Source organism: Malus domestica, chromosome 12 (genome assembly GCF_042453785.1).
Source record: "Malus domestica chromosome 12, GDT2T_hap1".
Lineage (NCBI taxonomy): Eukaryota > Viridiplantae > Streptophyta > Magnoliopsida > Rosales > Rosaceae > Malus > Malus domestica.
The window spans coordinates 26,655,157-26,668,253 of record NC_091672.1 but is presented as its reverse complement, the minus strand read 5'-3'; the positions used below and the strand labels follow the sequence as shown (position 1 = coordinate 26,668,253).

At 39.0% G+C, this 13,097-nt stretch overlaps 1 protein-coding gene across 2 annotated transcripts; it reads left to right on the top strand.

Annotated features, from left to right (window-relative positions):
* Window positions 1-3,403: 3,403 nt before the first annotated feature.
* On the top strand, window positions 3,404-9,430 carry LOC103430562 (leucine-rich repeat receptor protein kinase HPCA1-like). Of its 2 annotated transcripts, XM_070809530.1 has the most exons (20): window positions 3,404-3,507; window positions 3,745-4,191; window positions 4,638-4,761; window positions 4,874-4,945; window positions 5,149-5,223; window positions 5,333-5,404; window positions 5,495-5,656; window positions 5,765-5,839; window positions 5,943-6,014; window positions 6,114-6,185; window positions 6,284-6,352; window positions 6,454-6,528; window positions 6,623-6,694; window positions 6,785-6,919; window positions 7,014-7,483; window positions 7,574-7,723; window positions 7,825-7,964; window positions 8,055-8,274; window positions 8,382-8,617; window positions 8,759-9,430. In XM_070809530.1, the coding sequence occupies exons 2-20, from the start codon at window positions 4,104-4,106 to the stop codon at window positions 9,269-9,271; spliced, it is 2,892 nt and encodes a 963-aa protein (XP_070665631.1). In that variant the 5' UTR covers window positions 3,404-3,507; window positions 3,745-4,103; the 3' UTR covers window positions 9,272-9,430. The 2 variants fall into 2 exon arrangements, with proteins under 2 accessions (XP_070665631.1, XP_028945595.1); XM_029089762.2 differs by lacking the exon at window positions 3,404-3,507 and having other exon boundaries at window positions 3,608-4,191.
* Window positions 9,431-13,097: the final 3,667 nt, after the last annotated feature.

The following is a 13,097-nucleotide window of genomic DNA, read 5'->3' as shown; positions in this document are numbered from 1 at the left end:
TACTTTTTTAAATAAATTTTAATGTTTTTAATTAATCTAGACCGTTGGATTTGAAAAATATTCCAATCCAACAGCCAACGAGCTGCCACGTGGCCAACGGTCATAATTCTGACCGTTGGGCCTTTTTTTGGGGGGGGAACGTGGACCGTTGATCTGTGATCGGACGGTCCAGTTTAAAAGTGAAATTCAATTTTTTTTTACCGTTGAAAATCCAACGGTCTAGAAAAACTAGTTGTTGGAAATCCAATGACAAAGAGAGGGCCACGTCGCCATGATCTGGGTGATGGGTGAGTGCGCTGATAGTGGGCCCCACTGCCTACATTCTTATCTCCTACTTGCGCCCACTCGCAAGTGAAAGACACGCGCTAGCCAAATAGGCCGGTCCCAAGGTCAGTAAAAAATGGGCTGGTCTGGAGACTGGCACGGACTGGGTGCCAAGCAAGTTTGTGGGCTGGAGTGGATTGACAGCCTCCCAGCCTGGTTCTTTTACTGGGTGCTGGGCTATTCCATCTCCAGTGGAAATGTTCTAAAGGGCATATAGATGAACATACTCATGAAACGGATGCATAATTTTTTTTTCTCCTTTTTTTTGGGGGTCAAGATAAAGCTAACCAAGCTACTAGCTCCAAACCAGAAGCCTCTCGGGATAAACATGTTGTCTTCCGTGTTGCATCGATATTGTCTTCGGCTTAACTACACGAGCTGAATTAAAGTGACTCAAGTTGTCTCAGTAGAACTTAGAAAACATCGCACTTAATATTGTACCAAAAAACAGTTGCATGTGTTACATGATTCATGAATCATAACCTAAAATTAGATCAAACTCAATTTTTTTTTTTTGGACAAGTGTCGAACTCAAAAATGCTGGCAATAGCAAGGCTACTGGTTTAGGTGTTCACAGCACAAATGTAGGCCAGCAACGTTTGGTTTGGGATGAAAGGATTCTTTGCCGTTCAAATGAAAGTAGATATATTTTGTGTCAACTGTATGTCTTGTCCAGGCATCAGTTTAGTCACAAGACAACTGTCACTCCTCACTTGGATAAGAACAATAGTTATTGCGACATGCTTATAATTAGGAGAACAATTTACATGGAACGAGTTTATAGCCAGCTATCGTGATGTTCTGGTCTAAATAATGCATTCTCATTCTTGGATGCTATATAGCGGTGAACTCATTCCGTGTAAATTCTCTTTCATAGCCAACCATATGCACAAAGGGAGGAATAGGCTTAACTACTTATGAGTTGGAATTAAACTTTTGGATGTTGAGTTTATTTACATAAGTGGTTTTTAGGGTGGTGAGTCGAACTCAAAATCTCAGTTACGTGAGTGAATATTGCCCATCTGGTGGCTCGGTTTAGAAGTAATATCTTGCCGCTATTTTGTGAACTTAAAAATACTGAGACTCAACTTATTAATTTACACAAAACTTAATCATTTGATAGAACAAAGCGAAATGCGGCAAAATGAAGAAAAGCTCATGGATAGACCCCATCGTCTCCACCCTATAGGAACTATGAGTTCACCCCAAGGACACCTCTGGTGTGATCTCAAGTAAGATCGGTTCATAATCATGGGATCCATCAAGCTGTTCACAAGGGCCAACTTGATCCTCTTACCTAGGGATCCTAGATGAAGGAACCTCAGAAGAGCCGCTGACTCCAACTATTGTCCATGTTCGATCCATACTATCACCTATAGAACCTATCACTAAAGTACCCCTAGAGAGGAATAGGGCTAAGCAGAGCGAAAAGGGTTTGACAGAACGAACCTTTGTCCAAACGATGCCTAAAAGTCAACAATGATAGATCCTCGGCAACGGCGTGCTGAGATATTTGTGGTTTAATTTGATTTTTTGACATAAAACAAAACCTTTAGCAAATGGTACGATGGTATATGCACCACTTATTGATCTATGCCTCTGTGCAGTCTCTGTCTTTGGCTTCAATGTGCAAGTCATGCCACCCAAAAGTCTAGAACCATAAGCCTACGGATGAATGTGAGACTCATTTGCGCGCCACATTCTATTAAGTATTAGCTTGGAATTTCCTTCTCTAAGATAATGACGTCAAACTCAATGTTAGATACGTTAAATAAGTACTATTCGAACTACGTAGGCGTTGAAAATGAGAGAATCAAACTCTAAGTTGTCCACAAATTTAAATACCCTTAACTATTCGAACTATAAATCTCTTACACAATGTTGCGCCTTTGGTTCCCTTAGCTTACATTTTCTTTGTGAACGAAAAAAAAAAACTTTAGTTGGAGTTGTTATTGGTGTTTTTTTTTTCCCCCAAAGCGTGAGGTATCTCACACCCCGAAGGGTATGACTAATCCCTACTAAGGCGGAAGTAGTGTTCATCTTCATTGATGATTGCTTACGATGGGATCTTCGTGAACCCCGAAAAGGCTAAAAGCATTTCAACTACGCCTAACCACAATCAAATGGCACACGTCATCTCAAAACTTTAGTTGGATTTGTTAGACAATTTGTACTTTATTAGTTTGTGAATTTGGATGTTTTCTAGACACAGTTGCACTCTAGAAATGATGTGGATCTCATCTGTAATTATGTATGCTTGAATGCTAAGAAAAGAAAAGGAGGAAGAAGACCCTACCATGATAAAAATGGCCTCAACCATCACCACCTAGTGGAGGCAACGACATTAGTTACACACACCCCATGGGCATAGGTCGTCTTACTCCTTACTCCTCTTATCCATTTCTTACGAAAACTGGTTCCTAATAAATTAGGGTTTAACTTATATATTTTAGATTCTCATGCAACAACGCTAAATTAACAGTGTTCATCGTCTTTGATTGCATGCAAGTTTTTCTCATATTAATTAGACAATAATTTATAAGTACGAAATAATGACTTCAAATGCAGCTTACCATATAAAAAAGAACATTATTTTGGACCCTTTACATGTAAGGAGTCTTCTTTCTTCAATTACGACGAACATCATTTTACTTACAAATTGGCATTTGACAGTTATAAAATAATACATTTGATCAAAATTATCATGTATTATATCTTAATTAGTAAATTGATTAGTGTTTATGTTCTTAACATCTGATCGCTATACCATCATATTTGATTGTTATGTTATCGATACTAACATCAACAATTAATTGGACTTAATTTTCAGATTACTTTATAAAGAATTTTCCAAATAAAACGACCGAACATTGTTCATATTCCATTCAACAAGAAAAGAAAATGGATCAAACCAGGAAGGGTCCCAGCCGAAGGAGCCCCATCCCCTTGATTCTCATGTCAGTCAGCGTTTTGGACCCACTTCCACCTAAAGCCAACTGTACCCATTACATCTCTTGTTTAATTTGCAAGCTATAATCTTAATTAATTTTCATAATTTAATCATCGTGAGACCCTTTTGGTTGTATATTCAAAAGATGCTTGCTTTGTTGGTTGCTTCCTTCACACTGTATTTGTCTTATGCTAATTGTCCGTCAGAAATTGCGCGGGCAGGCGGAGGAAACGGTAAAACCACCCACTGTATTTAATTAACTTAATCACTTTGTTTAACTAAGTTTAACCCCGACAGGTAGTGATGAGGTGATGGTGGTTTTTGTTTTGGACTAACCTGAAAGCTATGATGATTTCGGTTGTTGGGTTTAATCAATTGCTTTGGCTTCTAAGACAAGGCTTAATCATCTAAAAGAAGCTCCAGAAAGCCAGCCCTAACCTTTTTCCTCGTCTCTCTCTGTCTCTCTCTAGATTCTCTCTCTAGATATTGGAGCCTGCCGGGCTTTTTTTGGACAGTTGAAAAAACCCAACTCAGAAAATCCAGCTTCATTGCTCAGAATTAAGCAGAGCTTCCAAGAAAAGCACTTTTTGGTTGCTTGGTGGGAACATGGAGATTTAGCATGTACATGCATGCGTGGGACTCCAGATTTTCCTCATTAAATCAAAATCCAAGTGGTGTAGTGGTTGGTCTGTATAGTGGAAGAAGAAATATTTGAAAAGTGCTTTTTTTGACATTTGAAGGAAGTAGAATTTTGCACAAATGTGCTTTTGGCTTCTGCTTGTTTGCTGATCGGCCTCACAGACTGATACACCATATCTGCTGATTTGCTATGGCAACCATGCGGTTGCTGCTGCTCTTTCTGGCTTTGTGCTTTTCTAGGCTTCATGTGATCTCCTCTGTTACAGACCCGGATGATGGTATGTATAGTCTTAACTATCAATGATTATTTCTCATATAATTAAACATATATATATATATATATATATATGTATTTATCTCCTAATTCATGGAAAAATTGGGTTTTGTGTAGTTTCTATTTTTGGTCTATAATTTGAAAGCATACCTTCATATCCGTTGACTTGGGAAATTTTTTTTGTGATATCATGTTCATCCTCCTATTCTCTGCGTCGGTATTCCAAACTAACCATACCCTGTTATGTTGGAAAGTAAAAATTGATGGCAGTGTGTGATTGGTTTGGGTCCTTGGTGTAGGTTCTCTCTCGGGCGTGTGTGGATACTTAGCGATTAGTCCATTTAATTTAGGTTTAATGTGAATTATTTTGAAGTTTTGGTTAAACTTCGGTCTAAACCCTCATTGTTTCAATTAAGGGTAGTTGATTGACGTATAACTGTGTTGGTTCAGCTAGTGCACTCCAATCCTTGAAGCAGACATGGAGCAATGTTCCACCCAGCTGGGACAAGTCAAGCGATCCGTGTGGGGCGCAATGGGAAGGCGTCACTTGCAACGACTCGAGGGTGACTGCATTGTGAGTGTTGTTCATCCTTGAATTCTGATGTGATCCTTGTAATTACGAGCATTCTCGCTTACTTTCTTAATCAAGTTTTGAACCAGAACCTCTTCTGATTTTCACCGTGCAGGGGATTATCAGCAATAAACGTGAAAGGGAAAATTGAAGGCGACATCGGGGGCCTCTCTGAATTAAGATCCTTGTGAGTAATGATTGTTCCTCATTTCGTACCAGCATTGTGTTTGCAGCATATTATGAACTGAACAACACACAACAAATTTGATGTCTAATTGTAAACATATGCATAAAACATATTTATTTTGCAGTGTCAGTTGTTTTGTTTAGCTAAATCTTGGTTAGGGATGGAATTCTTTTTGTAACGAATCTGAAACATTAACATTGCAGGGATCTTTCATTCAACAAAGGTCTCACCGGTTCTCTCTCTCCGCGATTAGGGGATCTGAGCAAGCTAAACATCCTGTAAGAACAATTTACCAAGCAATTTTTCACATCTGCACCTTTTGAACTTCATATATGCAACATGAGTTTTTATATCAGATAAGTATACGATACTGTTTTCATCTTTTAGGATCCTAGCTGGTTGCAGCTTCACTGGAAGTATTCCGAGTGAATTGGGGAATCTAAAAGAGCTAACCTTCTTGTAAGAATCGGACTGATAATTCGTACTGTTATTGCAAACCAATATGATGTTTTACTTTTCAAAAGTTTATATAACTTTTGTTTCTTTCAGGGCTTTGAATACGAATAACTTCACCGGTAGCATACCTGCTTCTTTTGGTAAACTCTCCAACCTCTACTGGCTGGACCTGGCAGACAATCAGTTGACTGGACCTATCCCAGTTTCAACCGCCGTTGCTCCCGGCTTAGACCAACTGGTGAAGGCTAAACATTTGTGAGTGTTTACGTTTTAAAACTCTCCATTCTGAAAAAAAAAAAGTTTCTAGTAAGGATTATGCCACTGCTTATTGCGTAAACATTTAACTGTTATATGAACTTGCAGCCATTTCAACCAGAACCAGCTTTCAGGTATCATTCCAGCCAGACTTTTCAGCTCCAAGATGGTACTGATCCATATGTAAGTTGCTCCGAACAATCAGTTTTTAGTTTTTTCTGGTCCTGTCTATCGGTTTATGTTCTATACTTGTACTCATCAACTGCTTGTCATTCTTTATTTGCAGATTGTTTGATGGAAATAGATTCAGTGGGACTATTCCATCAACAATATTTTCTGTTCAGACTCTTGAGGTTCTGTGAGTGAAAAACCATCTTGATTTTGCTTTTTCTTCTACATTTTAAGTGTAACCGCTTCTTGACACTTATTGGACTAAAACCGTTCTTGTGTGCAACAGTCGGCTTGATAGAAATGCTCTGACGGGACCAGTCTCCTCAAATATCACAAACCTTATAAATCTCGGTGAACTGTGAGTACAACTTCTCCAAGAAAATACTTTGATGTGCTTTTACCATGATCTCAGTGATGGTTAATCAGCTTTTACATGGTTTTTATATTCTCATCCAGAAATTTGGCCTACAACGATTTGAATGGCTCTTTACCCGACTTAACTGGATTGAATTCCCTCAATTATGTGTGAGTACATGGCATAGAGTTGTCATTTGCAATTTCAGATTTCTGTGGGTTGTTCACTTGTCCTTGTGTTGTACTGATATGTCCTAACGGTTTTTCTTCAGAGACCTTAGTAACAACTCCTTTGATCCATCAGAAGCTCCGCTTTGGTTCTCAACCTTACCCTCGCTCACCACTATGTAAGTCTGTAGGAGTTACACGATAATGCCGTAGGAGGTTCTGAAAACTTTATTGTAAAATTTATGTTTAAATTCTCTACTGTTATGACGCCAGCGTTTTAGAATATGGAGCACTTCAAGGGACCGTGCCAGAGAAGATGTTCAGCATCCCGTCATTGGAGCAAGTGTAAGTGTGAGGAGAATATGGAATACTAGGTTGAGGTTTTACCGCAATTTTAGTAAACTGACCATACATCCTTTTTCCGACTCTTGACAGGAAACTGAAAAACAATGCGTTCAACGATACATTAAACATGGGTGATAGTATCAGTCAGCAACTGACGCTTGTTGATTTGCAGAACAATGATATTCCCAGAATAACTCTGGGTTATGAATACCAAAATACATTAATGTAAGACGGTTTATGCGCCTTGATCTTGATTTTCTACGATATTGTGTATCTTCCTGGGACAATCTGTCTTAGTTGTCACTTTTACATATTGCAGACTTGTGGGGAACCCGGTGTGCACCAATGGGTCAAGCTCAAATGCTTTCTGTCAGCTTCCACAGCCAAATACGAAACCATATACTACCAGCACGAATTGTCCATCTGCTACATGCCCCGGGGGTCAGCAGCAAAGCCCTCAGAGTTGTCAATGTGGATATCCTTTCGAAGGAACATTGTATTTCCGAGCGCCCTCTTTCAGGGATTTGACAAATGTGAATCTGTTTCACTCACTAGAAATGAGCATATGGGTGAAACTTGGCCTCACTCCCGGTTCAGTGTCGCTTGAAAACCCTTTCTTCGACATCAATGACTATCTTCAAATACATCTGGCACTCTTTCCATCTTCAGGAACACATTTTAATAGGTCAGAGGTTATCAGGATTGGTTTTGATTTGAGCAATCAGACTTACAAGCCGCCGAAGGAGTTTGGACCCTACATTTTTATTCCAGCTCAATATAATTTCCCAGGTAATTTTTAATCGCAGTGTTACTTCATATACATTTTCCCTGCATTAGAAGATCAGCTAAACTGACAGTAAAAAACCCGAATTGTTTCAGACGCGCGTAAAAGCTCTATGAGCACTGGTGTTATTATTGGGATATCAGCTGGTTGTCTCGTTCTTGTTCTGGGCCTTGTGGTATTAGGAATTTACGCCATTAGGCAAAAGAAACGTGCGGAAAGAGCCATTGGATTAAGCAGACCTTTCGGTTAGTAATCATTCATGTTGTGGATAATTGGTAGACTGAAATTCTGTCATTAATACTAGACACTGGTCAGCTTACATTCACTACTCTTCTCTATCGTCCAGCTTCTTGGGCGCCAAGCGGAAAAGATAGTGGCGGTGCACCACAGTTAAAGGGAGCAAGATGGTTTTCGTATGATGAGCTTAAGAAGTGCACCAATAATTTCTCTGACAGTAATGAAATAGGATCTGGTGGCTACGGGAAGGTAAATATTGAACTCGTTCAGTAACATCTATGAAGTTCTGCTTGAAGGTAAAAGATTATTTTCATATACATTTGGGTTGGTTATCCATAGGTTTATAGGGGCATCCTTTCTGATGGACAAGTAATAGCAATCAAAAAAGCTCAGCAAGGATCAATGCAGGGCGGCCTTGAGTTCAAGACTGAAATTGAGTTGCTCTCGCGCGTTCATCACAAAAATGTGGTTGGTCTTTTGGGATTCTGTTTCGAACAAGGAGAGCAGATGCTGGTTTACGAGTTTATGCCTAATGGAACGCTTAGGGAAAGCTTGTTGGGTTAGTTCTGCATTTTACTTTTACTTCATACTTTTTAGTTTTCAATCTGCACTACTGATTTAACGTGTAAATCGTAATGACGAGCTTTGCTTAAATATGAGTTGCAGGGAGATCTGGTATTTATCTCGATTGGAAGAGGAGACTCCGAATCACTCTTGGCTCGGCAAGAGGACTGGCTTACTTACACGAGCTTGCGAATCCTCCTATAATCCACAGAGATGTTAAGTCCTCCAATATTTTATTAGATGAACATTTAACTGCGAAGGTTGCAGATTTTGGCTTGTCCAAGTTGATCTCTGACAGCGGAAAAGGACATGTCTCGACTCAGGTCAAAGGCACACTGGTAAGCTTTACAATTTGCATTTCGAAACTTATGATTTATAACTGCCTGAAGTGTGATCTGCTAGGGTAAGCGCAAAGCAGGAAAATCGTGTTTTCCAGTTCCAACATTTCTTGTATTGTAAGCTACTGTCTCGACTTTCAGGGATATCTGGATCCTGAGTACTACATGACTCAACAATTGACCGAGAAGAGCGATGTATACAGCTTTGGAGTCGTTATGCTTGAACTGATAACTGCTAGGCAACCGATTGAGAAGGGAAAATACATTGTCCGCGAGGTACGATTAGTGATGGACAAGAATGACGAAGAGCATTGCGGTTTGGGGGACTTAATAGACCGAAGCATTCGAAACTCAGGGACTCTCATCGGGTTTGGGAGGTTCTTGGAGCTAGCCATGCAATGCGTCGAAGATTCAGCTGCAGATCGTCCCACAATGAGTGAACTTGTGAAGGCTATCGAAACCATTCTGCAGAATGATGGGATGAACACAAACTCGACATCAGCATCTTCTTCGGCCACGGATTTTGCAACATCAAAAGGTGCTCCGAAACATCCCTACAACGATGGCTTGCCGAAAAAGGATGTCAATGACAGCTCCGGCACCTTTGATTACAGCGGTGGATATGCAGTTTCAGCGAAGATCGAACCCAAGTAGTAATTATAAGGAGTTCTGCAGAGTTTGGTGTTAATTAATTTCTTTTGTAATTGTAACTTTTTCTATATCCATATATACATAAATATAGCTAAAGAATATGTAATGTTCTTCGTGTCAACAGTCACATAGAAATGTAATCTTTGGTTGGTCTGTTTGAAATTGTTTTTGAAACAGCTGAAAGTGCTTTTTGACAACTAAAAACACTTCTGATGTAACGCTTCTGGCTACGTTTGACATAAAACTTAAAGTTAAGCATGAGTTGCATACACACTTTCTTGAGAAGTACCTAGATGTTTTTTCAGAAAGCACTTCCAAGTATTTTTCCAAATAATATCATTTATATAACAAATATTTTGAAAAGTTTATGGTAAAACCGGGTGACATAAGCGTTTGTTAGCAGAAATGCTTTCTACAAAAACGGTTTCAAACGTATCTTATGTTTCATAGAGAAGCACTTCCAACTTCAAGCACTTGAATTTCTAATAAAAATTTCGACATTCTTCTAATAAAAGCACTTCTAGCACAAGCGCTTTTGAGTTTTGAACATACAAAATTACACAGAACCCCTGCAGCTTACAATTCAATCCTCAGCTTCTTTAGAGAAGGAAAATATGAGAAACAAGCAAAACGGAACGACAAGAAATGCAGAAATCTTCAGCAACTCCTCACTCTCTTTTGAAATCGCTCCAATCCTCGACCAATCTCCACTGTATCCTGCATCGATGAATCCCAACCCGAACACCGCAACCGCAGCCCTCGCAAGAACCGTGTTCGAAACCCGAATCCTCAACGGAAAGACCAACTGTTGTTCCGGCAATGTCCTCGAATCTTCAGGCATATCTTTCCTTTTGGCTAATAAGAATGTGCTTCCAAATTCCCTGCCATTTTTTCTCTTCAGCAACAGATAAGGTGAGAGGTTGCGGCTACTGCTAAAGATAAGGCTCTTTTCTGCGACCAACATTTTTTCGCTTTTGCTCAACTTCTCAATTGGGTAGCTTATGACTCAGCTATCCGGAAATTTACCAAAAGGGTTGTACCTTTTTTTTTTTTTTTTTTACTTTAAAGAAAAGCTTCCGGTACTATTTATTTTAACAAAAAATCACATTTTTATACTAAAAAGTCAATCCTGATACTATTCACTCTACCCTTTATTTTGTCATTATCATTAAAACTCAAAGTTTTCAAACCTTTTTCATTAGTTTTTTTTTTATTTTTTTTACCAAAACTGTTAAATTAGTTTTGGTGCTAGGCGTCCCGAGAGATTTTTCGATGTGACAAAATTACAGTTTAATATACTAGGGAAATTTTATTAAAACACAGTCAACCTCTTTTTACACCCAACTTTAAAAATATTTTATTCAAATTCCTATTCAACCCTTAGATCATCTCCAATAATTGGGCTAAAAGTCAAATATTTTAGCCCGGAAAATTTAGTTTTTAGCCCAGAAACAATTTTTCTGCTCCAACTGTTATGACCTAAAATTTTAGCCCGAGATTATTAAAGAATGAACTTAGGTTATTTTTTTTCTTAAATTAAATTAAAAATAAATAAATATGTAGACTATCATAAATTAATTTTATGAATATTTTAATCTAAAAATATTTTAATTCCGATAAATATTGAAAAATCACTAAATTTTTCACAAAGCAAGCTTTCAACTTTCACTAATCTTTCAACCTTGGGCTAACTTTCAATTCACCAACCGTTTAAACACCAAAATTTTAATTCACCAACCGTTCAACATCAAACTTTCAACTTTCACCGTTAGATTTGAACAAATACATATGTATTTATAGAGTTTTGAGGTGAATGTTGAGTTAAATAATTTTTTGAGCCGTTGGATTTAAATTTGGGCCGTTAGATCTTTTTTTTTTACTATTAGATTTGATTATATTTGATCTCAGCCGTTGGATTCAATGTATTTTAAAATAACATATTCTAAAAAAATTAAATTTGCATATGGACCTGTTTGGACTCAAATTTACACTATCGGCCCGTGTAATCAAGGCCGTTGAGTGAGCATAGCTCCCAACCGTTGGATGGAAAATAAGGGTAATTCTATTTTTAAATGATAATATTATGGTTTTTACCGTAAAAATTATCTTTTGTGAGTTATCTTGACATATTCTTGAATGTGATAAGATAAGATGCAAATTATACCTCCAAGCAAGCGAAACAGTCCGGATTAATTTGGAGTTGTTAGCAATGCAGCGAATTAGAACGGCTTGGGTGTATCTTCAGAAGATTGACATCACATTCGTTGCATGCACCTAGTCTAAAAGTATGGGGGAATGCCAAGATAAAAGTATTGGATAATGGTGACATTTAAGAAGCCTAGGGTGGCTAGGTCTTTTTAGGGTGATGATGATGTTGTCAGACATTATCAAATCAAAGACTAATTGCTCAGAAGAGATTACATGCAAGAGATAGAATTGAAAAGCAATCTGTGGGATATTAAAGATAATATTCTGAGGAATATTATTTTAGCCTGAATGTCACAGCAGATATACAACTACTATAAATACAAGAGGTCGTGCACCATTCCAGAGCCCCTCAAATTCAACACACAACTGCCCTGCGCAAACTCTCTCAATAACTTTGAGATTTTTTTTTTTCTCTTTTCGCTAACACATCTTCCGTTGGCATCAACAACATTGTGAAAGCAACCGGTGATATCTTTAGTCGGCATAGATAACTCTGTCGCTGTAGAATCAGCCGATCTCGCAGCATCTTCCGTTGGCATCAACAGTACTGCGGTGATGACGGTTGGTTACCTATCCAAATCTTGGTCGAGAAGGATTTCTGAATCCTTATTGATCAAGGTCATCTCATTAGCCTTCTTGGCGAAGTGAGGTGTTACAGCTTACTGAGCTCGGCGCATTGCACGCCGAGTTATTTTATGATTGGATACTCTCAAGTGGGATTTAGAGTTCGGCATTCAGACGGACGAATCACATTCACTATTAAGACTTATATCCGCTTTGAGTATTTGTGCCCTTACACTTTGGTGTCGATTCGGCGTGAGTTTACTCTGACGAATACTGTCACTGTGACCGAATTCGACGACGACGATTCGTGAACTTCGTAAGAATAGTAGCCTTGTCTTCAGGTTCGAGAACCCAAGAGGTCGAGACGTGTTCCTTCCTCAGTCGCAATCGCAAGACGTAGAAGTCAGCTGCACACCCAACACAACATCAACAAATTTTACTCCTCGGCCGAGCTCGGCCGACAAGTTGGCACGCCCCACATTCACCGAAGGACATAGTTAGCTCATAAATTACTCGGCATGCGCGCCACGTAGGCTTGGTAGTTTTTAGGGTCAACAGGACCGTTGGATCAACCAACTATCCTTAGATCTCAGCCCTTGGTTTAAAAATAGAGTCGTTGGGGTTTTTTAGGTGGCCGACATCCTATGACAGAGGGGCACACCCCTGTCGGGCAATGTCTGCAAACCCATCGCGTGGGTGCGTTTGAGAGTGACCGGGCCGAGATTGGCCCAACTGCTCGCGAGTTCACTCGCAGGGGGAATTTGGCCAAGCTTTGGCATTTGGCTTTTAGCCCTATGTTTTAGCATGGGTTGGAGGATGTTTTGGGGGGGGGGAATAAATGGAAAAATTTAGCATTTAGCCCATCATTAGAGATGATCTTATAAAACTGAAAAAACAAAAAACAAACTCAAAGTATCTTTTTACACCCATGGTCACTTCCACCTCATGCCCCACCAGAGATTTGCTGGTGATTTTTCAAGGCAACTTCTGCCTTCCATAGCAGCCCATTTACCTTCCACATATGGGTTCATCTCATTTCAATATATTTTTCTTATCT

What these genes read in the sequence shown, in the direction of transcription:
- LOC103430562 (XM_070809530.1), top strand. Translation starts at nt 4,104, where the DNA reads ATGGCAACCATGCGGTTGCTGCTGCTCTTTCTGGCTTTGTGCTTTTCT. An exon ending in TGTTACAGACCCGGATGATG is followed by an intron (nt 4,192 to 4,637) that starts GTATGTATAGTC and finishes GTGTTGGTTCAG; the next exon opens with CTAGTGCACTCCAATCCTTG. An exon ending in TTACCCTCGCTCACCACTAT is followed by an intron (nt 6,529 to 6,622) that starts GTAAGTCTGTAG and finishes TTATGACGCCAG; the next exon opens with CGTTTTAGAATATGGAGCAC.